Below are 26,003 nucleotides of genomic sequence, written 5' to 3'. Positions count from 1 at the left end.
GATCCCAGCTCCACACCAGACCTACAGCCCAGGGTCCTAGAGCTGGATGGAGAAGTCCCCACAACTATGGAACTGTGAGCGACATGGAGGCTGCTGGAATCCCTGGTGTTCCTCTTAAAGGGTCTGCGCACAAACTTACAGTCCTGCTTCTTCCGAGCTCCAGTGCTGGGGAGCCCAGACACATATGGGGAGTAACTGGACTGTCTGGCATCGGGGCAGGAACTCAGGGGTGGCTTTCTCCCAAAAGGGGGTGCTCACAGGGGTCATTGTTCCTGTCGCAGAGCTGACTGGCAGCCATATCTGAGACTCAATCTGCCTGGCGCACACTGTTTGCTCCATCCCGGTGATTCCCTGAGACCCTGCCCCATCCAATCTGCAGCCCCACCCAGGCTGTTTGCAGCAGCTTTTCCACATGAATGGCCTGTCCTGGCTCAGGCTTCAGACTTTACTAAAATCTCACTAACAAGGTGCAGCTGGTGATAGCATTCCCCAAGCCTACCAATAAAAGGCCAAGACCAGGCTCTAGCACCAGCCTGCCTTGCTTCACAGCTGGGCCTCACCTCTTGCACAACAGCCCTCCCACTGTAGTCACAGTTGGTCCTCAAATCCAATTGGCCTGGAGGTCAATTCCTCCCAGAGACACCAACAGCAATCAAGGGTCAGCTACAAGGCTGTGCACACAGTCCACACTGGGGCATACCTAAAGTGCCCAGCTCAGGTGACTGGGGAGGCTGAGCCACTGGGCCCTACAGGACACCTATTACACAAGGCCACTCTACCAATTCCAGGAGACATAGCAGCTCTACCTGATACACAAAAACAAACACAGGGAGCAGCCAAAATGCAGAGACAAAGAAACATCACAAATGAAAGAAATGGAAGCAAGCAAATTACTGGATATAGAGCTCAAAACCATGGTTATAAAGTTACTCAAGGATCTTCATGAAACTTTCAAGGATCTTAGTGAGAATTTCAAAGACATGAAAAAGGACCAGTCAGAAATTAAGCATACACTAACTAAAATAAAGAATAATTTACAGGGATTCAACAGTAGAGTAGAGGATTCTGAGAATCAAATCAACGATTTGAAATATAAGGAAGCAAAAAAAACCCAATCAGAAGAACAAAAAGAAAAAAGAATCCAAAAATATGAAGATTAAAAAAAAAAAATGAAGATAGTGTAAGGAGCCTCTGGGACAATTTCAAGCATACCAACATTCAAATTATGAGGGTGTCAAGAGAAGAGAGAGCAAGATATTGAAAACCTATTTGAAGAAATAATGACAGAAAACTTCCCCTACCTGGTGAAAGAAATAGACTTTCAAGTCCAGGAAGCACAGAGTCCCAAACAAGAAGAACCCAAAGAGGCCCATACCATGACACATCATAATTAAAATGTCAAGGGTTAAGGACAGAGAACCTTAAAGCAGCAAAAGCAGTTAGTTACCTACAAGGGAGTGCCTATACAACTGTCAATTGATTCCTCAGCAGAAACTTTGCAGGCCAGAAGGGAGTGGCAAGAAATATTCAAATGATGAATAGTAAGGACCTACAACCAAGATACTCTACCCAGCAAAGCTCTCATTTAGATTTGAGTCAGATAAAGAGCTTCACAAACAAGAAAAAGCTAAAGGAGTTCATCACCACCAAACCAGTATTATATGAAATGTTGAAGGGTATCTATATAATAAAAGCGTAAGTGACCATTATGGTGGGACGACCGGTCACTATGTGTACTGGCCACCAGGGGGCAGACGCTCAATGCAGGAGCTGCCCCACAGGGGGAGCACCACTCAGCCAGAAGTTGGGCTCATGGCTGGCGAGCACAGAGGCAGTGGCAGGAGCCTCTCCCACTTCCGCGGCAGTGCTAAGGAAGGAGCAGCAAGCTGAGCAGTAAGGAGCAGGGAGCAGGCGGGCAGTTAAGGAGGGAGGGGTCCCGAACTGCGAGAGGGATGTCCAACTGCCGGCTTAGGTCCAATCCCCTTGGGTAGCGGGCCTAAGCTGGCAGGCAGACATCCCCTGAGGAGTCCCGGACTGTGAGAGGGCACAGGCCAGGCTGAGACCTCATTGCTGCTCCCCCTGCCCAGTGCACAGATTTCATGCACCAGGCCTCTAGTTATTTAAGAAGAGATAAAAAATATGAACAATAAAATGGCAATAAATACATATCTATCAACAATCAAATCCAATAATCAAAATAAATGAATAAGAAATCTGATGAACAAAATAAACTGGTGAATAAAATAGAATTAGAGGCATGGAAGCAGAGAACAAACTGACAAATCTCAGAGGGAAGAAGAGAGGGAGGGCAGGAAGAGATTAACCAAAGATCTTATCTATGGCCAGACAGTAGGGTGATGAAGGCCTGGGGTGGGCGGGAACCAGGCGGAGGGGGATAGTGGGGGAGAAAAGAGGGGACATCTATAATACTCTCAACAATAAAGATTTTTTAAAAAATATATATTTTATTGATTTTTTACAGAGAGGAAGGGAGAGGGAGAGTTAGAAACATGGATGAGAGAGAAACATCCATCAGCCGCCTCCTGCACAACGACCACTGGGGATGTGCCCACAACCAAGGTACATGCCCTTGACCGGAATCGAACCTGGGACCCTTCAGTCCGCAGGCTGACGCTCTATCCACTGAGCCAAACCGGTTACGACAACAATAAAGATTTTTTTAAAAATTACTTAGAATAAAAAAATGCTGAAACCAGTTTGGCTCAGTGGATAGAGCGTCGGCCTGCGGACTCAAGGGTCCCGGGTTCGATTCCGGTCAAGGGCATGTACCTGGGTTGCGGGCACATCCCCAGTGGGAGATGTGCAGGAGGCGGCTGATCGATGTTTCTTTCTCATCGATGTTTCTGACTCTCTCTCTCCCTTCCTCTCTGTAAAAAATCAATAAAATATATTAAAAAAAAAAAATTACTTAGAATAAAAAAAGCTATTCATTTAAAATTTTAAAAAAAAGAATGGAAGGGTAAAGGCAGTGAAATGTGATCCTATGTAACATCCAACCTTTTCAAATACAGTTTCTTCTTCTACCCAGAAGTTGACTTCCTACTGTATTTAAGATTCGGGCATAATAATGTCCATGTCCCACCCACCTCATTAGATACTAATATGCTAACTAGATAAGCAACTTTCACATTTAAAAACAAAGACTCCAGAAAGGTATAAAGTTTATTACCATCTACAAAAAAAAAAAAAAAAAAAAAAAAAAAAAGACTAGGTACTGAATACGGGATAGTTCCTATTTACAAGTTTACTGCAAGGAGGCACATTTTAATCAGCATTGCAATAATCAAAGGATAATCATTTTTTTAGAACTATCAATTATTTCACTCTCCAGGTAAAAGATAATTGAAAACATTAAATGACTGCCCCAATTAGAAAGACAAATGAATACCTTAAAAATGTGTAAAAAAGGGTAACTGCTAACTTAAACATGAACTTACACAAAATTATTCTTGTGCCTAATTCAGACAAGTTAGTCAGAGAAACTGGCAAAAAAAAAAAGCAACACATGAATATGTCTTCATTTAAGTACATGCTCTCAAGCTAGTTTAACGAAAAAAGTCTAATTAGGGTTTCCAGAGTTTTAGGAGTCCATCTTCACTGTAGGTAGCAATCAGGTTCTGATGAGGATGATGTGCAATACCAATCACATCCTTCTCATGAACCTGGAAAAAGTAAAACAGAGGGTTAGGGCACATAATTCTATTAAAAAAAAAAACAAAAAACCACTTTGAAGAGGTTTTCAGAGCCGAGTGGGAGAGAATAAGAGTGAAGTTCCCACTTTCCACCAAAGGAATCTAGCCTAAGGCAACACACAAACCAAAAGCTCAAACGAGGCTATCACATTGTTGTTCATATTTTTTGTACTGTTTTTCATAATGTGTAAATAACACTTTGTCCCAGGACAGTGGATAAGACTAAATGATTCCTTCAACTCAGTGAACTTGGGCTGGCCAGGCCCCTCAGCTAGACACTCTCCACCTCACCTTGTTTTGCTCACATATTGGAGGCTTCCCAGGGCAGGTGTGCCAAAAGTTCACTCAAGAATGATATTGCCGAAACCGGTTTGGCTCAGTGGATAGAGCATCGGCCTGCGGACTGAAAGGTCCCAGGTTCGATTCCGGTCAAGGGCATGTACATGGGTTGCGGGCACATCCCCAGTAGAAGTGCAGGAGGCAGCTGATCGATGTTTCTCTCTCATCGATGTTTCTAACTCTCTATCCCTCTCCCTTCCTCTCTGTAAGAAATCAATAAAATATATTTTAAAAAAAAAAAGAATGATACGAGACAAGAGATGATTCTCTAACATGGGTACATATATAATTTTTCATATGTTCACCATACCATTTCTTCCTGGGCCACAAAGATTACATTTCCCCTGTCCCCCTTGCATTTGGGTGTGGCCAGGTGACTGAATTCTAACCAAAAATGAATGAGGAACAAAGTAATATAAGCCACTTCCAGATGTGGGTCTTAAAAACATTCAATATAGCCCTCCATCTATCTTTTACTCCTGAGATCTTGGAGTCCATATATTCCAAATGGCACAGCTAAAAGATGGAGAACTATTCAACTCATATATATATATATATATAAAAAAAAGCCTAAGCGACCAAATGACTGAATGATTGAACGACTGGTTGCTATGACATGCACTGACCACCAGGGGACAGACACTCAACACAGGAGCTGCCCCCCTGGTGGTCAGTGCACTCCCACCGCCAACCTCCCACAGTCCCTCCCCCTGGCCCCGATCATCCCTGATTGCTGGCCAGGTCGAGGGAACCCACCCATGCACGATTTCATGTGCCGGGCCTCTAGTGTCATATAATAAGAAATAAACTTTGACTGTGTTAAGCCACTGAAATTTGGGGGCTATTATTACAACATCTGACTTAATTACTCCTTATAGTGACTCTGACAACATGAGCTGTTTAAAAACATAATCAAATCAATTTGATAAGATAATTTGTCTTTGTAAAGACATGGACAGAACTAGCTATATCTGTCACTCTCCAATCCCCCTGAGGAATATATGGGTAATTTAGGTGGCTATCTAGACATATTCCCTTTCTTCTTCTCCGCTTTATGTATACCCACCCTATCCTCTTGAAGCTGAGGGCTCAATGAAGGAAGACTTTTCTTCTTGAGAGAGGAGGTAATTCCATATAATTACTTATGGACCCTTTCTTTTACTTAGTGATAAAATTTTTATATCAAGGTTCACACTGATAGCAGTCAGGAAAAGGTTTACATCAGAGTTCAGAAAGATACAAGCATTAACAAAATTTCTTTAGATGACCTTAAGTCAACAATACTCACTGTCAGGGTTCTCTCCAGTTTGCCAGTGACTGTGCTAAAACAGTAGAGCACAAAGTCCTCTCCCACACAGTAAATCCATTCACCACGGGGAGAGAGGGCGCAGCAAACAAAGTCACCACCTTCTCTCTTACCAGAGCTGAAGCTTCTGACAATCTAAATCATATCACAGAGCAAGGCAAAAAACAAAACATCTGTATTAGCAGCAGTTTAAATGGACATCTTTACACTGTAATTTTGTACTTTGGTTTACTGACATGTATAATTAGATCACAAATTCCATTCATCATATGCTAAATCCTCTTGCCTGAGAAATATTCGAAGATAGGCTATCTAACGTCAGTGGCAGGTAGAAATTTAGAATTCCTATATCCCAAGTCACCAATCCTGCTCTTTAGTTTATTGAGCCATTTTACCATGAAACAAATTCATTACCACACATATGACAATTTCTAAGTCAATAAACCTGTTTCTCAACACTTTATGGAACCATGCTCCCCAGTTTCACTTTCTAACAGAATGAGACACTCCCCCCTTGCAGGCTGGAACTGTCTCCAAGACTTTGTTTGCTCTATTTTATATACCATTTAAAACCATCACAAATCAAGCTGAAACAAACAGCCAAGGTTATAAGAGATTCCATAATGTATGATTCCTTAACCACCACTCTCAAAATGACAAAATTATAATAATGAAAAACAGACTAGTGGTCAATGTTGTTTGGGAAGGTTTGACTATAAATATATAGAATGAGAAAGTTTCTTTGGGGTGATGAACAGTTATTTAGCCTAACTGTGGTGGTGGTTACATAATTCTACACATGTAATGAAATTTCATATAACTTCCTGCCTCAAAATGAATGAATGTAAAAACTGGTGAAATCCAAATAAGATTGCATTTGAATTAACAGAATTGTACTAATGTCAATTTCTAGGTTTTGATAATTATACTATCATTATGTAAGATGTTATCATTGGGGAAAGAGTACACAGGAACAACTTCTTTATGAATCTAAAATTATTTTTGTTTAATAAAAAGTCTTTAAAATGTCAAGTAGAAAATGAGGAAGTAGGCACCTATAGTTACTATGCAGGGCCCAGCAGATACCACAGACCAACCATCTCAACCAAGGATCTTAAAGCACCAATTTCTATTAGTTATAGGAACTAAAGAAATAGAGTTCCATACACAAGACCCCGGGTTTTCTCCATGCTCAGCAGAATCCCAAGTGCCCAAGGCAACATTTCAATAGCACCACCACATGTTCCCAGGCCTGGAGACCTCAACCTTGAAGCTTCTAATGTTCCTGGTGCTACAAAAGTGAGGTTCCTTGGGAACCATGCAAATGTGCTGATTACAAATACACATCATGAAAATATGGTTGCCCTCCACCTATTAGAGTTCTGTCTGAGATCATGTGGTAGCTAGATGTTCCAAATTGGTAACTGACACATTCTATCTCCCTCACTCTGACAGGAATTGTTAATCTTAAAATCTTCAATGAGATTCTGCAGAGGGAAGAGCCTCATTTACCCCAAGGATGCAAAAGAAGAACATAATATACAAAAACCCTGGGGAAAGGAGATAACTTTTGAAAAGCTGAAGAATATAGTTTAAATAAGCATTTGAATAACAAATACAGTGTATATGCTTTTTGGAGTGGTGAACCCATTATTTGGTTACTGGAAGGGCCAGGACCAAGACATGCTGATTGGGGAATGGTCCACAGGCACTTCTGGAGCACTCACCTGCCCTTGCATGTTCATGATGACCACTGTGTTTGATCTGTTGCACACCACAAAGTGCTCTGGGTTTTTAGGAAGCAGGATCACACTGTTGACAGTGATGTCTGTCCCTGCAGTGCTGCCCAGGGATTTAAAGGTATTTGAACATTCTGTGGTCTTCATATTCCATATCTATGACAAAAAAAAAAAATTAAAGCCTAAGAATTTCTACAGCTTTGAGGTTTTATTTATTTTGTTTGTTTGTTTAAATATATTTTTATTGATTTCAGAGAGGAAGGGAGAGGGAGAGGGAGAGAGAGAGAAACATCAATGATGAGAGAGAATCACTGATCAGCTGACTCCTGCACACCCCCTACTGGGGAATAAGCCCGCAACCCAGGCATGTGCCCTTGACTGGAATAGAACCTGGGACCCTTCAGTCCGCAGGCTGACACTCTATCCACTTGAGCCAAACCAGCTGGGGCTACAGTTTTGAGGTTTTAAACAATGAAAATTAGATTACTAAAACAGAATAAACTGACTCCGAAAAGAAAGTTATTGACATCTGAGATGCTCTCAGAAAAGGAATGGACCAAATACTGATGGCATAAGCTTTGTCTGGACACCACTCACTTAACACTCCGGTGTGGGGTGAATTTCCCGCCAAAATATAAGATGGCGCGGGCAATTATTTAGGTTTCCCGCGCAAAATCAGGGATTTTTATGTTACCTATTACCCCAATGGGTATGAAACGGTTTGCATACGCAGGTAGGTATCTTTGTGAACGGCAAACAAACAAATATTTGGTAATACGCAGTTACAATCGGCCCGAGTTTACACGTTTCCCGCACTCCACCGCAAATCTATATGAACCGAGTTAAGACGGCTCCCGCGGAGTACGCGCAATTCACGCGAGCCGACTTAACTCGTTTCCCCCACTCCAAGTGTTAATGACGCATAAAAGCCTCAAAGGTATGGACTATGTTGTGTCTTCTCTGTGCCTTCAACAGAGCTTAGCACAAAACAGATGTTAAATACCCATAAACAGAAGGAAATAGTTGCCCACTAGTTAGTGCCCTATTATTTTATTTTCCTAATAAACATTGTAATTATCTGTCCCAATCTTCCCTAAAGCCCAGTTGCCTAGAAGAGAAATGAACATTTCAGGTATCAAGAGTTCAAAGGGTTTTAGTGTTTTCTGTCCAAAAAGTCAGTGAGATGCTTTACCCTTTCCACTGTGGAACTAAAGGAAAAGACCTCAAAACAAAGCGGCCTTGTTAAACCCCCTCCCAATGGCATCTTGTGAGGTCCTATACATAGTACAAAGAGGGCAAATCCCATGACTAAAATACTAAGAGTCCTGTGTATTTCCCCATCCATCCTGAGGAAAAGTATATCTCCTACCCTCAGGTTTCTGGTTAGATTCCCAAGCCAGAGCAAATCTCAAAGTGTGGTCTGACTTTTAGAGGTTTGTGTTAAAATGTGAGGTCTTTTGCTACAAGACTTGCATAAGGCAGCCCTAGCTGGTTTGGGTCAGTGGATAGAGTGCTGGCCTGCGGACTGATCTGTTGCACACCACAAAGGTTCGATTCTAGTCAAGGGCACATGCCTGGGTTGCGGGCTCCATCCCCAGTGGGGGGTGTACAGGAGGCAGCCAATCAATAATTCTCTCTCATCATTGATGTTTCTACCTCTCTCCTCCCTTCCTCTATGAAATAAAAAAATAAAAAGACTTGCCTAAGGCAATTTAAAAGTAGCTCTAGAATGTAAATGGAATGTCTCAAGATCCTCAGCAATTTACTACTTGGACTTCTCATCTTTTCTAGAAAATGAGACCCTCTCTTAAAATAAATCTCTTAAGATACTGAAGATCTGTTACTTTCAGCTGAGGGCATTAAATAAGTATCTGAGAGAGGGCTTGGTTTTAACTCTATACCTCTTCTGTTCCTCTAGTAGGAAGACCCTAAATGTGGGTGTCAGGGGTGGGATGAGGCTGAGCAACAAAAAAGATAGCTATTTATTTGGCCACTGAGCCCTTTGTGAATTTTTGGTGGGTAGACCATACCTATGACAAGATGAAATTTAAACACTGTAAATGGGGGATGACTTAAACCTAAGACTCCACATGTTTCCTCTTTTCCTGCACATGCTAAAGTCTGATTTTGTAGTTTTGAGATTTGAGGTCCCTAGGCCAATAGGAATTACCCACAGAATATTATTACTGTCTCAGACTCACCTCAATTATAACTAAAATAGCTAGTAAAGAGGTTTACTCCACCACAATTATCACCATTACCACCACTGAAAACTCCTTAAAGGGCAAAAATGGAATGGATACCCCAAATAATCCAGTAGCAAATACTTAACCTTTACAGTGCCATCAGAGGACGCACTAATAATATAATGTCCATCTTGTGTAAATGTTGCTTCATTAACAAAGGAAGAATGGCCACGAAATTCCTTCAGGGTCTTCCCAGATTTTAAACCATGAATTCTATCACACATAAAAGGAAATGAAAAGAACAATTAATATTCTATCTATTATGGTTGAGACCAAGTGTTGAATACATTTTAGATGAATTACAGAAGCTCCTGTTATAATAGTAAGTGAAGAAATGAGGCTATGCATTTACGTATGCAGTATAATTTTCATTATGTCAAACAATCAAACAAAAATAAAACCAAAGGTTGGCACAGAAACTGGTAGAAAATATGCAAATAATACCACAGGTTTCTGTTCAGGGACAGACTTCTAGGTCTTGGCTAGATCCCAGTAATCTGTATTTGTAATATGCCCTCTAACATGATTCTGATGCAGGTGGGTAATGACTCAAGTAGACAAAATTATAGCACTGTGTCAGCTGTACTCTGCCTGGGGAAATGAGATCTCACATACTTCACTCTCTATATAATACCATCCTGGTGAAAGTATAAGGAATCACTAGTACTTCCCTTCAGAGCTTCATCATATCAAACCCAAGTAAGGGCAGTGGGGATTCTTACTTACCTAATTGTCTGGTCAAAAGAGGCACTGAGGATCTGACTGCTATCCTTAGAAAAGCTTAGACAGGTGACACCTTTACTGTGGGCCCTTTCAAATCTCCTTAAACACTGTCCACTCTGAATTTTCCAGACCTTTATTAAAAAAAAAGAATAGTAAAAACTTATAAACAGAATGTCCATAGAGCCAAGCAAGATGCAATGCTCACTAATGTACTAAAACAGCATTAAAAATGCATGCTAGCCGAAACCGGTTTGGCTCAGTGGATAGAGCGTCGGCTTGCAGACTGAAGGGTCCCAGGTACATCTCCGGTCAAGGGCATGTACCTGGGTTTCAGGCACATCCCCAGTGGGAGATGTGCAGGAGGCAGCTGATCGATGTTTCTCTCTCATTGATGTTTCTAACTCTCTCTCTCTCTCTGCTTTCCTCTCTGTAAAAAATCAATAAAATATATTTTTTTCGAAATGCATGCTAATAGCTGAATATGGTATGTCTGATTTACACAGAACAATGATAACTGAATCCTTTGGAAGTTAAACCTCTTTCCTTGTAAATTATTAAAACAAAAATTTAGACTAAGTTCACTTAGCAGAGACTTCTTCTGAATTTTACCTAGCTCAGGGCATTTTACCAGCAATTAAATACAAGCCACAGCTAATCAACTGCAGACTACCCCATTCCTTAAAAAAATCCCATTCACTAAAAACAAACAAACAAACAAAACACACAAAGTACAACACAGCATATAAAGTGAGCAATGTTGGTACAGCAGAAAGGGCATGAGCAGATTTGAATTGAAGTCTCAGACCCATTGCTCACTAACTGTGACCTTAAACGAATTATTAAAACTTTCTAGGCAGAGTTGTTATTAGGATTAAACAAGAAAAAGTCAACTGATTATCAGCACAAAATTGATGCTCAACAAACAGTAGCTGTTATCAAGCTCATATCATATGCAGGACGCTCCCTCGTCACAGAACTCTCCGAATGTCTGCATACAAGAGTTTTTGCCACTTATCCATACCTTGATTTTTCCATCTTGAGCCCCGGTTGCTAACATTTCTGTATCTCTGCTGAAACACATGCAGAGAACAGCATCATCCATCATCATAAAGTTATCCTGGGCCTGGTACTTAAGATCCTAAAGGAAACAATGATACGCAGTTATCAAAACAACAAAAAACCCAGTTACCCCAGATCTCTACAAACTCACCAAAATCAGGATAATGGCTTGTACATATTCTAAATCTCCAAAGCAAATAGTAGTGGCATGCATACAAATTCCTAACAAATGACTAATACTGGGAATAAATTTTACACAATTCAAACATTATAAAAAATGCCAACATAACAGCTTATATCTTTTGCTGATTAATCTTTTTTCTTTTATTTTTTTAATTTTTTTTAAAATATTTTTTTATATATTTTATTGATTTTTTACAGAGAGGAAAGGAGAGGGATAGAGAGTTAGAAACATCGATGAGAGAGAAACATCGATCAGCTGCCTCCTGCACACCCCCTACAGGGGATGTGCCTGCAACCAAGGTACATGCCCTTGACCGGAATCGAACCCGGGACTCTTCAGTCCCCAGGCCGACGCTCTATCCAGTGAGCCAAACCGGCTAGGGCTCTTTTTTCTTTTAAATAAACACTTTTATTACATGAAAAAAATATGGAACACTTTATGAATTTGCATGTCATCCTTGTGCAGGGGCCACGCTAATCTTCTCTGTATCATCCAATTTTAGTATATGTGCTACTGAAGCGAGCATGCTTACTAATCTTTCCTAAGCAGAATTTCCCTACAATTTATTTTATTGTTGACATTATTACAGATGCCCCCATCATATTCCTCACCTTTGCCCACCTCCACACCCCTCCCCTGGCCTTCACCACACTGTTGTCTGTCTCCATGGGTGCACAGTTTCATATTGTACATCTTAAATAAATCTGAATTTATTTATCTTAGGGGTATAATGTGAGAAACTAATGTTTTTTTCCAAATTGTCAGCTCCTTTCCCTTAAACCATGTACTGACTAATATATTTAATTATCATCCATTTTATGGATGCTTATTTTATCAACCATTATTGTTCAAACAGAAGTATCTCTATTTTTAAAAAATTATAAACTGAGACTGCTTCATGGTGGTGTTTTTTTTTAAAAAAAAGACAAACTATAAAAAATACATATAAAGTAGAAAGTGAATATCACTCATTACTTCACTACCCAAGTAGAATTCAGTACTCTTATGATAAAGATTACAATTTAAATCAGTGTAAAGTCAATAAATAGCTATTTGGGGAAATGATTAAATTTTATCTACACCAACTTTATCTCACTAAAGAAATTTCAGATGGATCAAAAACTGAACATAAATGAAACATAAAAAGATTAGAAGAAATTGTGGAAGAAAAGATGGATAAATATGAGGATATAAAAGATTTTAAGTCTATAAAGCAAAATCATAAGCAAAATCAAGACAAAAGTCAAAACTGAAAAATATTTGCAATATAGATTGCAAAGGTTGATTCCCTCAAACTTCAAAAAGCTTCAATAGCCTGACCAGTGTGGCTCAGTGGATTGAGTGTCAACCTATGAACCAGAAGGTAGAGGTCAGATTCCCAGTCAGGGCACATGTCCGTGTTGCAGGCTCGATCCCCAGTAGGAGGCGTGCAAGAGGCAGCATATCAACCATCCTCTCACATCATTGATGTTTCTATCTCCCACTCCCTTCCTCTCTGAAATCAATAAAAATATATTTAAAAAAATAATAATAAAAATAAAAAGCTCCAACAAATCAGTTAAATTACAATCCAAAAGAAAAATGGGCAGCCCTGGCCAGTGTGGATCATTTGGTTGGGCATCATCCCATGAACCAAAAGGTTGCTGGTTCAATCACCAATTAGGGCACATGCTTGGGTTGCAGGTTCAATCCCTGGTAGGAGCGTATAGGAGGCAGCTGATCAATATTTCACTCTCACATCAATGTTTCTCTCTCTCTCTCCCCCTCTCCCTTTCTCTCTGTCTAAAAATCAACAAAAATATTTTCAAAAAAATAAACTGGAAAAACAAAACAAAACAGGCAAAGGATATGAACACACTTCACAAAAAAGGAAATATTAGTGGTTTTTCACATATAAAAAGACATTTTCTCACTCATAATAAGAGAAGCCCATTTAGTACTACAATTAGGTTAGATTGGGCATAAAAAGTAACTGCTTACACATACATACCTAGAATATTCCAGGAAGATTACACAAGAAACTGGTAACCTGGCTGGACCAAGGAAAGGAACTGACCAGCTGAGGGCCAAGGATGGGAGCATGACCTTCTACTGAACAGCTTTTCTATTTCATAAAATATTGTATCGGATGTACATATCACCCATTCAAAAATAAGTTTAAAGTGTATAAATAGCCCGGCCAGCATGGCTCAGTGGTTGAGTGTCAACCTATGAACCAGGAGATCATGGTTTGATTCCTGGTCAGGGTACATGTCTGGGTTGCTGGCTCGATCCCCAGTGTGAGGTGTGCAGAAGGCAGCCAATCAATGACTCTCAATAAAAATATATTAAAAAAAATAAAAATAAAATGTAGCCTTAGCTGGTTTGACTCAGTGGATAGAGCGTCAGCCTGCAGTCTAAAAGTCCCAGGTTCGGTTCCGGTCAAGGGCACAGGCCCGGGTTGTGGGCTCGATTCCCAGTGTAGAGCATGCAGGAGGCAGCCAATCAATGATTCTCCCTCATCACTGATGTTTCTATCTCTCTCTCTCCCTTGCCCTTTCTCTCTGAAATCAATAAAAATATATTTTAAAAAATAAATAAAATAAAATAAAGTGTATAAATAACATAATTTAAGAATAACAATAGTAATTCTTTCACTAGAAAAGTTAATATATTTTAAATACTTTACCTTCCTGATTTTTCCAGTTGTGAAGTTCCATACTTCAATGAATCCATCAACAGACCCAGTGACCAAATACTGACCATCTGGAGAAAATCGAGCACACTCCACATGTGACTTCTGACCAAACTGTTTCAAATGAAACAATGAAACAGATACATTTTTATCTAGTGGCCTTAAAACAATTCCCATTTTAACCTTTTGGGGAAACCCTGCCCTAGCATGAAGTTATAGCTAGCTTATTCTAATGGAGCATTGGAGGGACATTTCTGTACCTGGACACAGGAAGGTTGTGGATATATTTTCTCTGACCAGTTTTAAGTCTAGCCTGTCAGCTGAAACTAGTTTTTTAATGTGAAGTTGACATTTTCAAAGAAAAGTAAAATATATTTTATAATGGGACTTAGAACAAATAATCCTGTAACCCAAACAATAATCTTTTACCAGAGTCAGCCACGATTAGCATGACTTTCACACTCAACTTAATATGGCATATGTTCCTGTTGTGCATCTGAGGAAAAAAGTCATTTTTATAAAATAAATGTCAGCTTTCATATACTGTTTTGTAAACAAATTTTCTATCACTGTTTCTTTACTTGACCTTCACTTAACCAAGTGATAATGTGAAGGTGACTAACTCTAGGAGAACTAATTAAAGCTAATAGAAACTGTTTATCTGGGCAATGTATCCTGAGCACTTACCAGCAATCATGCTCCCAATAACATGAAAACTACAAAATATTAGACAGATGATAACAGAGAAAAGCTCTTTTATGAATTTCAATTTAAATGCCAAAAATCGAAAGTGTTTGTAACAAAAATCTTAGCCCAGCAGCATAATTATAATGGACTAGAAGAGGCCCAGTGCACAAAATTCGTGCATTGGTGGGGTCCCTAGGCCTGGCTGGTGATCAGGGCCTTTCAGAGCTGTCTTACCCAGTTCCAATCAGGGTCAGGCCTGCTGCCGCCGGCTGAGGCATGCCAGCCTGGGGCTGGGGTCTGCCGGCTGCTGGATGGGGCCTGCAGGACTGGGGGAGGGACGGGGGAGGGACTGCAGGAGGTTTGCTGGCAGGGGGAGTGACTGGGAGAAGTTGGCTGGCCATGGGAAGTTGGCTGTGGGAGTGCACTGACCACCAGGGGGCAGCTCCTGCCTTGAGCGTCTGCCCCTTGGTGGTGTGCGTCATAGCAACTGGTCAGTCATTCTGGTTGTTCGGTCATAACAATAGCTTAGGCTTTTATATATATAGAAGATTTCTATTTGTATCAAGGCTTCAGTCAGGGTAAAAATACTGCTCAAAATCATCTTTGAATGCAAGTCAAAACATATAATCCAGAAAAGACTAATTCAATGCACTAAGCCAAAGTCAAAAGATTTGAGGAATGAGTTATTTTAAAATCCATATATTCAATGAGAGCACAAACCCAAAAACTATAATATAAAAAAGATGCTGAAATAGCAAATATACTTGTAATTCTGGAAACTGCTGCCAATTACTTGATTGTGCTTTTTCCTAGAAAAGTCTCAGATTAAAAGAAAGCAAACAAGAACCAGCCATAAGATGGTAAGTTATTTTCCTCAAATACCACAAAAGCCCACTTTACAATCCACGCCTGGTACTTTGACTGACATGCAGCAGGCAAAAACACAAATGTTGGACAAGACAAATACATTAAAAGTTCATAGTTAGTCCCAGGTTTAACCAAAGAGCTAATTATTCTTCCAAATGCAGGCTTCTGGGGAGAAAGTGCAAAGGCAGATGACAGGCCAAATGTCAAATGTATGTCCACTTGGTTATACAACTGAGGTGTGCCACTGCCAGGCCACAGGACCCAGTGGTCACTAACAGCAACCCTGAATGTTATCAGAGCTGAAGAATGAATTCTGCTTTCTAACTCAAGTGCCTACCACAGGGCCTGACTGAGGAAGCATATGTTGAGTCCTCAACAGATGATTACCAACTGGCTGAGTGTCAAAGGATCCTACCTTAATATGCCTGCTCAGCTGTGTAGGGAACTTTTCTTCTTCCACATCTTTGACAGCTGCTTTGCCTCGGAACAAATCTATGGTCATGCCAGGAGGAAGCAACCCCTGGTGCTGCTGCCACTTCAGCGCCTATGAGAAGAGAAATGTGTAATAATCCACTTGGGTGCTTTTAAGATCTGATCCTGATTGTTCAAAGCCAAGGCTGAAATAATGAGAGCCAACAGGTTCATCTTTCCACATCTATTTTCTTACAGATGTGACTCTCTAATTATAAATAAAATTTGGAAAACAAAAATCTCCCATTGTTCTAACTAACATTCAAACACAGCCACTGTTAGCATTTTATATATTACCTTCTAGTATTCCCCCTTACACATGTATTTAATTAATGTTGCTGTAATTATACTATAGGTAAAGTTTTATATTCTTCGTTTTCACCTAACATCAGATCATGCTATGCCATAATTATCATTTCAATGGCTGTAAAATATATCCTGGATGTTTAACAGTTTATTTAATTAATATATTAATGGACATTACACATTTCCAATTTTTTTACTCATCTAAACATTTCTGAACATAAGGCTTTTTCTATTTTGGGGTTACTCCCACCTTAGAATAGGTTCCCAGATTAGAAATTATTGAATTCAAAAAAGAACAAGAATGGTTAAGGCTCCTAATATACAATGACAAACTATTTTCCCAAAAAGTCACAACTTCAACAGCACTCACAACTATATTATGAGTGAAAAAATCATGGGCATTAGAGACAGATGGCCCCAGGCCAGATCATTTGCCCAATGTTATTCTGATTCCCAATTTCGTGAACTCAAAGAAGTAAAAGCCTAATTCCTAGAGTTGCTAAATGGATACAACGAAATAATATATGTTAAGTTTATATGACAGGCACAAAGTTTATTCCTTTTTCCCTTTGTTATATCAAGAAAACTCACCCTGCCCTGGCCAGTTTGGCTCACTGGATAGAGTGTCGGCCTGGGGACTGAAGAGTCCCGGGTTCGATTCCAGTCAAGGGCATGTACCTTGGTTGCAGGCACATCCCCAGTAGGGGGTGTGCAGGAGGCAGCTGATCAATGCTTCTCTCTCATAGATGTTTCTAACTCTCTATTCCTCTCCCTTCCTCTCTGTAAAAAATCAATAAAATACATTTAAAAAAAAAAAAAAAAAGAAAGAAAGAAAACTCACCCTGGCAAGTTTTGCTCAGTGGTTGTTAGAGTGATGGCCTGCAGACCAGAGTCTTGGATTCAATTCCCAGTCAAGGGCATGTACCTCGGTTGCAGTTTGGTCCCTGGCCCAGCTCGGGGCACATGCGGGAGGCGACTGGTTAATGTCTGTCTGTCTCTCTTTCTCCCCATCCCCTTCTCCCTCCCTTCCATTCTCTCTAAAGGTCAATGGGAAAATATCCTCGGATGAGGATTAAAAAAAAAATAAGGAAGAAAACTCAAGAGTTTGGATATCATTTTAAAACTCTGCTAATTTAATGAGTGAAAGTTATACCCTGCTTTAGTCAGTTCTCTGATTAATAATTTGTGAGCTTTTAATGTGATCAAGTTATTTGTTATTTATGTTTGCCAGAAAGAACTTTTTTCTCCAATATGCCTTTTTAAAAAAATATATTTTCATTCATTTCAGAGAGGAAGGGAGAGGGAGAGAGAAACATCAATGATGAGAGACAATCATTGATTGGCGGCCTCCTGCACACCCCCTACCGGGGATTGAGCCCACAACCCTGGCATGTGCCCTTGAATGAAATCAAACCTGGGACCCTTCAGTCCACAGGCTGATTCTCTATCCACTGGGCCAAACCAGCTAGGGCTGCCTTATTTTTAAATTATTACAGCCTTGCCCTAACCAGTTTGGCTCAGTGGATAGAGCGTCAGCCTGCGGACTCAAGGGTCCCAGGTTCGAGTCCGGTCAAGGGCATGTACCTTGGTTGCGGGCACATCCCCAGTAGGGAGTGTGCAGGAGGCAGCTGATCGATGTTTCTCTCTCATCGATATTTCTAACTCTCTATCCCTCTCCCTTCCTCTCTGTAAAAAAATCAATAAAATATATTTTTAAAAAAAAATTATTACAGCCTTATAGCTTTCTTTTTATCTTATGTTGAACTCTTAAGTGACTAAATTTGTTGACCTTTACCTGGATGTTTACTCCCTAATCATAGGAAGTCCTTCCCTAGCAGGAGGTTTAATACATTATATTATCTACTAGTTTTTCTATTTTCTTAAAATATATAACTTTCAATCTATCTGAAATTATGCTGTATTAAACGTGAGTGAAAGCTCTGAGCTGACCATCCCCCCCGCTTCTAAAGTAAGCACCCCAAACCATAAGGTGAATAATTCTTCTCTATTCCTAGGTTTGGTGACATTCCCATTATCAACTATTGAATTCTTATAAATAATAGGATCAATCTCTTGCGCTGTTGTTGCGTTGGCTGCCAACAGATATTCTTGCGCCAAGTACCAAAATGATTTTACAATTAAGAGTGCCCTGAAGTTGCCGAAACCGGTTTGGCTCAGTGGATAGAGCGTCGGCCTGTGGACTGAAAGGTTCCAGGTTCGATTCCGGTCAAGGGCATGTACCTGGGTTGCGGGCACATCCCCAGTAGGAGATGTGCAGGAGGCAGCTGGTCGATGTTTCTCTCTCATCGATGTTTCTAACTCTCTATCTCTCTCCCTTCCTCTCTGTAAAAAATCAATAAAATATATTTAAAAAAAAAAAAAAAAAAGAGTGCCCTGAAGTTATCCTAGATGAAATGTTAAATTCTATGGTCACCCTAATTTTGACTCTAGAGCTTATGCTCTTCTTCTTTTTTAAAAAATATATTTTTATTGATTTCAGAGAGGAAGAGAAGGGAGAGAGAGAGAAACATCAATGATGAGAGAGAATCATTGATTGGCTACCTGCATGCCCCACACTGGGGATCAAGCCCGAAACCTGGGCATGTGCCCTGATTGGGAATTGAAACATGACCTCCTGGTTCATAGGTCAACGCTCAACCACTGAGCCATACCAGCTGGGCATAGAGCTTATGCTCTTAACCACTCATCTATAAGATGAGGATGGCATGGCACAGCTGTTAGTACAAACAGCTTCACAGATAGTAATCAATACATAGGCTGTCTGATTTCTTTAGCGTGTACATATAGTTTATATAAAGGGTAATTTCAGTTCCACAAACTTTAATTACCTGCCCCAGCAATGCCATGAGACGAGATGGAGGCACCACACTAACTTCCCCAGCTAAGGCCTGAGCAATTGCTGCTCTTCTCTTCTCTTTGCTACTTCCATCTGGGTATGCCTGAAAAGGAAAGGGGGTAGCATCATTTCTAAGAAATGGTTACAAGATATGACTGTACTTATTTAAAAAACAAACAAACTACACAACAATCATCAAGCAGAAACACTCAAAATGGAAAACATGAAAAGAAACTACCCAGTTGAACAGGGGGGTAATTAAATCAATTCGTTTTCAAAAATGACTTCCCAATTCTGTCCACTTGCATTTCAAAAGTATGAGCTAAAAGAAAACTGAGGTCAGACGATCCACACTGTTATTTCTCAAAGGAGTCCAAGTAAACTATGTCAAAGCCAGGGTTGTTTTCCAGTTTTTGAAAAATCTGCACAGTCAAGGATTCTTATATATTCTTTGGTAATTTTTTTCAGTCAAATGACCCCAGCCCAGAAGTTCTTCATCACCTCTAACATTAATCCTGTCTTGGTAACCCTTTATCCCCATGGTTTCTAACTTTCCATTATCCAATGTCTGTTCTTCTTCACCCCATTTAGACAGTAAAGGCTGCCTGAGAAAGAATGAAAGCACATACACAAAAAAAGGTTTGGGGGAAATAAAAGATCATCAGTCATCATGCCCTACCAGTAAACATAACTGGCTGAGAAGCGAACGCTTCCCTGAACCAAAAGAAAATGCAATTGTCAGGGGCAAGGGACACAAATGCATAGAGAATATACCAGCAGTCAGGAAGCCCTTCAGGGCCAGACAAGTACTTGGGCTAATGAGGAAATGACATCAGAATAAACTTTCTGCTTCTTGACTGACACACAGGCCTCTAAAATGTGGTATGTGGGGAAGGGAAACCTTTCAATACTCAGAAAACTGAACAAGATCAACCCCTTTAATATATGCAAATTTCAACAAACATATATAAATGGAAAAGTGCTATCGAAAATTAAAATCAAAATCCCAAATACGATCCAATGAAATGGTTTCAAAAGATTACATTATTGCATGCTTGCAAAAATTAACAATTTTTGTTGTTGTTACCATAGTCATACCTCACGAGGATCAAAATAAGACCTGGCCAAGAGGTTCTCCAGATGAATATACCGCTCTGGCTGCGTTTGTTTTAACATGATCATAGGGTCAGTTTGTCTCAGAAGAGACCTGGCAGCCCCCAATTCACGGAGTTCTATCAATTCCAGAACAACCTGGACAAATGAAAGAAAATGGCTGTTTCAATGCATTCTCATAATAATACTTCTTTTTCAGTACAATTTCTTATGCAAAATGGCCTGTCAAAGGGACTTCCTATATTGGGAAATACCCCTTCTCCTTTTCAGGTGGACAACTGAAGTAATTGTAAGTAATAACTTCTATCTTTCAACTTCCACCCTCTATTTTTATCTACCAATCTCCTCTCCTCTCAGGCCATTTGTTCAGACTATATATGCTGAAGAAAACTAAAGATGGAAATATCTCCATGGGCTTCAGAGAAACCTTTCTTCAGGTACCAAAATTTTCTTTGGGGAATTACCGAACTCATGTAGGTTGTAAAGAAACAAACCAACTACCCTATTTTTACAAACAATGCTACATTCTTATTCCATAAACTCCACTCTGTTCTGTTGTATAACATATAATTTGTATGATTTTTGTCCTGGATTCCTGGCATGGAGCTTCTAAAAACCCTCAAAGTTTGCCAGAGATAGGAGTATCTTTGTTATTAAAGAGCCCCCTGCATCACACCTAAGTTTGTGCTAATAAGATAGCTCAGGATGAGGGCTGGTTACCATGTGATTGTAGGGTTGAGGCTTTGAGCTAGCCCAATCTCAAGGGAGCTGAAGAATGAATGAAACTCCAATAAAAACCCCAATGGAGCTTCCTGGTTGGTGAACACATTAATATGCCAGGTGAGAAAGACACTGAGTCCACGGGGAGAGGGCATTGGAAGCTCTGTGTTCAGGACCCTCCCAGACCTCATCCTATGTGTCACTTCTTTTGGCTGGTTCCAATCTGCATCCTTGATAATAAATACAGCGCTTTCCTGAGTTATGTGAGTCATTCTAGTCAATTATCAATTGAGGGGATCATGGGAGTCCCCAAATTTATAGCATTAGTCAGGAATGTGGGTGGCGTGAGACCCCAAAGTGCAGTTGGTGTCTGAAGTAAGGGCAATCTTATGGAGAACTGAGCCCTTAACTTATGGGGTCGTTGCTAACTTTGGGTGGTTAGTGCCAGAACTGAATTTGCAGTACACTAGTTGGTTTCAGAATGGTTGGTGTCAGAACATTTAATGATCACTTAAGAAATACTTTCAATTTGGGAAATTCTTGGCTTTTCCAAGAAGAGAGAAAAAAAGTACAAAGTAGCACATGAACCATGACAGTATAAGTTTTAAGGACTATTCCAGCCCTATAGGGCCTGAAGGAATGCTCACGAATGCTTCTCAGTCAGGGGTCCCACAATAAACCAACCCATGGGAATCAGCATCACTTCCACTCTTACCTGTTCATAGAGGTCAATGAGGGTTTTGTCTGGCAATTTCAGAGACTGTATAGCCTGTAAAACTGTGTCCCAGTGGCCGCTATTAATGTCAGCCACGAAACTCTCAATGCTGTCCACGGTATTCAGAGACACAGTAGTCTCTTCCTGTAAGGTGGCTAGTGCCCGGTGTAAACTGTTCTCCTTCAGGTACTGCATGATAAGACGGATCACACTGAAAAAAGAAAGCAAGTCATCTAGTTCAGTGATCCTACTCCCCAGAGAGGCCACAAAATAAAAGCCCATCCCAGCTTGTGTCTCCTACTCAACCATCGTCTTTCTCTACCCACTTTTCCTTTCTTGATCATATGAGAAAAGTATGCCCCAAATCACAGAATCTAAATTACAGGGGACAGGGGCTTGTCCCATCCTACCTCCATCTCAGAAATAGGAGAACTGAGCTTCAGGGGAGAAAGAATCTGCCTAATGTCAGCTAGAAAGGGAGTTGGTACAAAATAACTCTTAATTCCAAGGCCAGAGAGCTTTTTATTACGCCAATTTTCTTACTAATTTGTACAATTACATTGTTGCACACTTTAGTGAAATACTTAAACCTAGTCTAGTCATTAACTCAAGTACTCTAAATTCTTATTAGGATTATTTGGTCCAATTTTAAAATGACAACCAAAACATGTGAATTGAGATTTTCTTAATAAGGATTTGTTGAACACAAATAAGGTGAGCTATACTGTATATAAAAGTAAAGCAAATCCATGTGTCCTCATTTGCAAAAATAACATTACCTACTGCCTCTATTACAAATTTTCAGGACAAGTGAAATAAAACATTATAAACTCAGTTTCCCAAGGAAAAGAGGAGTCAGGTAATTGCCAAATATTGAAATAAGCATCCATTTTCAACATGTGACAGAAAACTTATAAATTTTTTAGTTAAATATGTTACAGTTAAAACTTCCTAATCTGGAGTTAATGAGTCTAGTGAAGAATCTGGTTCACATGTACTGTAAAAGTTCACTGTATGATGTTGTGATACACTGTTTTCCTTCTCTTTCCTTATACATGGTTCACAATGTATTTCTACTGAACAGCACTAGTATAAAGGGTCAGATTGGGGAAGGGGTTTCAGATTAAATGAAATTTAGTCAATTCTCTCTGGGGAGAAATAATAAACATAAAATAATAACCAATGTTTATTATGCATTTACAGCAAGCATGTCAAACTCTCGGCCCACAACAAATACTTTTCGGCCCAGCCAATATAACGGTATGTAAGAAACGTTTTAATAAAAATTTCGTAACTTAATTTTTACAATATCCTGTTATACATAATTATTAATAACGAACTACAATGTTTGCTAATGACTGATTACTATAATCGTGTTGCATTCATTTCTCTTATGAGCCTTATGCACAGGCGGACATTTCTCTCCACTAATACTAGCAGCGAATATTTTAGCAGCTGATTGGCCCATCATTAATCTTGTGCTGACTTGTTTGGTGTGCGCAACAGGAAATATTTCGCTTTCTGAGAAAAAGAAAAATAGGTATTTGCGTTACGCTTATTAATTTGTGCAGTTATTCAGTGTCTGGTAAGTTAATGTTCAAGAAAAAATATTAATTTTTATTATAATGTTCTATTATTTTATGTTAACGATCACTCATTTATTTCAGCCCTTTGTATTCAGCATGTCTCTATCGAAATAAACCTACGTTTCTATGAAAATTGAAGCTTTTGTTTTTTTGCAGCCCACATAAACTTAAACCTTGTTTATTTGGCCCATGTTAGCCTTTGAGTTTGACATGCTTGGTTTACAATATACCAAGTACTATTCTTTTTTTTATTTAATTTTTTAAAATCCTCACCTGAGGATATTTTTTCCATTGATATTTAGAGAAAGTGGAAGGTATAGAGGAGGGGGGGAGAGAGGGATGGGAAAGAGAGAAAGAGAGAGCGAGATTGGTTGCCTCCCACACGTGCCCCCAGGAGCCCCCACCAGAGCTGGGGATCAAACCTCCAACCAAGGATGTGCCCTTCACCAGAAATCGAACGCACGACCATTTGGTGCATGGGTTGGCACTCTAACCACTGAGCAACCTGCCGGGGCCCAAGTACTATTCTAAGCATTTTAGACATATTGTTTTACTCCTCAAAACAATCCTATGAGGTAGGTTATTACCATAATGAGAATCTCACCAAGTAACAGGTAAGTGGGAAAATGAAGATTCAAATTGGCAGTGATTTTAAGAAGGAAACCGATTACTGCTATTTGCAGTAGTCTTTTTTCTCAGGGCTCAGGTTTAGATCACTGCTGTTCTAGTACCTACTATCCTCCTTAACACACTTCCATTTGCACTCCCCAAATAAGACACTCTCCCTGTAAAGATCTCTTATTTGGTATAACCACAATCAAATTTACTTCCTTCAAACACAATGTAATACATTAAGAGTTTAAAACTTTGGAGATAGGCTGGGATTTGAATCAGAGTTCTGTCACTAACTGTGAGGTTGGGCAAGTCAGTTATCTCTGTGCCTGTTCTTCATCTGTTAAGAAAAATACCTATCCTGCCCTAACCGGTTTGGCTCAGTGGATAGAGCATCGGCCTGTGGACTCAAGGGTCCCAGGTTCGATTCCGGTCAAGGGCATGTACCTTGGTTGCAGGCACATCCCCAGTAGGGGGTGTGCAGGAGGCAGCTGATCACTGTTTCTCGCTCATCGATATTTCTAACTCTCTATCCCTCTCCCTTCCTCTCTGTACAAAATCAATAAAATATATTTTTAAAAAAGAGAGAAAAATACCTACCCTGTAGGCTTGGTGAAAGGGTTGACTAAACTGCTTACAGCATGACTAGCATAAAAAACACTTAGTAAATAGTAGCTATTATTGATAACTAGAGGCCCGATGCATGAAATTCCTGCAAGGGGCTCGGCCCTTGCAGCCCCAGCTCCGTCCAGAAGGTCGTTTGGAAGGTTGTTCACTGTCTGGTCTAATTAGCATATTTTATTATTATACACGATAAAAACGCACAGCAGCCCAAGAATGGGAGAATGTCAGTATCCATTATTATTTAGGTCCTAAATCATGGAACCCTTTCCAACCCCTGCCTTTGACTTAGTTATCTTAACTCCAGCACTCTTTATCACTCTTCTTTGCTCTATTTTTTCTCCACAATACTTATCACCATCTGTTAAGCCTCATATTTTATTTACTGTTTTTGTCTGTTGGTTGCCTTCCCCAATCACTATGTATATGCTATAAGGGTAGGGATTTTTGTCTGTTTTGTTCACTACTGTATCCCCGGGAGTCTAGAACAATAGTAGACTTCAGTATTTGTTGAATAAATAAGCTCCCTTTCATCCTATGGCAGGTCTTCAGAACAAGTCCTCTCCCTTACACTCAAAACACAAATGTTACGTCTGATGATTCAATTGTTGAGTGTTGGCAAGGGCAAGGTGGAGGACGCTGTCCTGGAAAAGTTCACTAAGACAGACCTTCAGTCACTCATTAGGACCGCCCCACCCCTAATCTGCCATTCTCCGGGCCCAATCTCCAGATTCTCTCTCTTTTGTAGCTACACAGAGCTCACAGACTAACCAGAACTCAGCTCCAGGTAGGGCATGAGAAAAAAGCTAGTCGTCCATTCATTTCAAAGGCAGTGATCGAGCCTCTACGGTGTGCTAGGCACTGGGACTATAAATAGAAGAAAAAGGAGCCTCTAGCTAGGCGCCCAGCACAGCGGGGTGGAGAGCGAAACAGTGACAATACTGGTGAAGTGCTGCGAAGGGGAGAGCAAAGGAGCCACGCAACCCCAGAGGAAACGAATCGCACTTGTTCTAACCCGGGCAGGACCAGCAGCCCCTGGTGCAGATCATCAGACGGGAGCCCGCAGAGGAAGGGTCATCTTAGCAGCCCCGGAGCGCCAGGCGTCGGCGACGGCTAGAACTCGGTCTTCGAGGAGTACCCTTCCCCGGCCCCGCGCCGCCTCCCACTGGGCTTTGGGCATCTGGTCCGCTACTTCCCGTGCACCCGCCTCCGAGGGAGCCAGAGGCAAGAAACTTCTTTGTGGACAAGGAAATGCCCCGCCACCCCCTAGCCTCGCGGACGCCTCTGCTGATCACCTTCCACTCCACACCCCTCCGCTCCCGGCCCCGCCACCTCCCCACCATCCCGCGCCGCAGGACTCACTCCGAGGACTCGATTTCGATAGACATCGCGCTCTCTTCCTGGCCACAGAACCCAGTCTACCCTCAGGCCCAGCAGCGCAACACACCAACGACACCTCCGGCGG

At 40.6% G+C, this 26,003-nt stretch overlaps 1 protein-coding gene and 1 non-coding gene across 2 annotated transcripts; both read right to left on the bottom strand.

The window, feature by feature from the left end:
• Positions 1-3,165: 3,165 nt before the first annotated feature.
• Positions 3,166-26,003, bottom strand: SMU1 (SMU1 DNA replication regulator and spliceosomal factor). Its single transcript, XM_070431372.1, has 12 exons — positions 25,901-26,003; positions 21,720-21,930; positions 20,270-20,422; positions 19,164-19,274; positions 15,953-16,081; positions 13,978-14,097; positions 11,088-11,204; positions 10,070-10,197; positions 9,430-9,556; positions 7,086-7,253; positions 5,341-5,493; positions 3,166-3,683 (listed from the first exon to the last, which is right to left on the bottom strand). The coding sequence occupies exons 1-12, from the start codon at positions 25,924-25,926 to the stop codon at positions 3,585-3,587; spliced, it is 1,542 nt and encodes a 513-aa protein (XP_070287473.1). The 5' UTR covers positions 25,927-26,003; the 3' UTR covers positions 3,166-3,584.
• Positions 11,730-11,835, bottom strand: LOC139021383 (U6 spliceosomal RNA). Its single transcript, XR_011473488.1, has one exon. It is a non-coding gene; the product is annotated as a U6 spliceosomal RNA (small nuclear RNA).

This window comes from Myotis yumanensis, unplaced genomic scaffold, assembly GCF_028538775.1.
Source record: "Myotis yumanensis isolate MYYU_CA2020_CCGP unplaced genomic scaffold, mMyoYum1.0.hap1 SCAF_12, whole genome shotgun sequence".
In the NCBI taxonomy this organism is placed as follows: Eukaryota; Metazoa; Chordata; class Mammalia; order Chiroptera; family Vespertilionidae; genus Myotis; species Myotis yumanensis.
The sequence above is the reverse complement of the archived record's forward strand: the minus strand, read 5'-3'. Positions and strand labels throughout refer to the sequence as shown.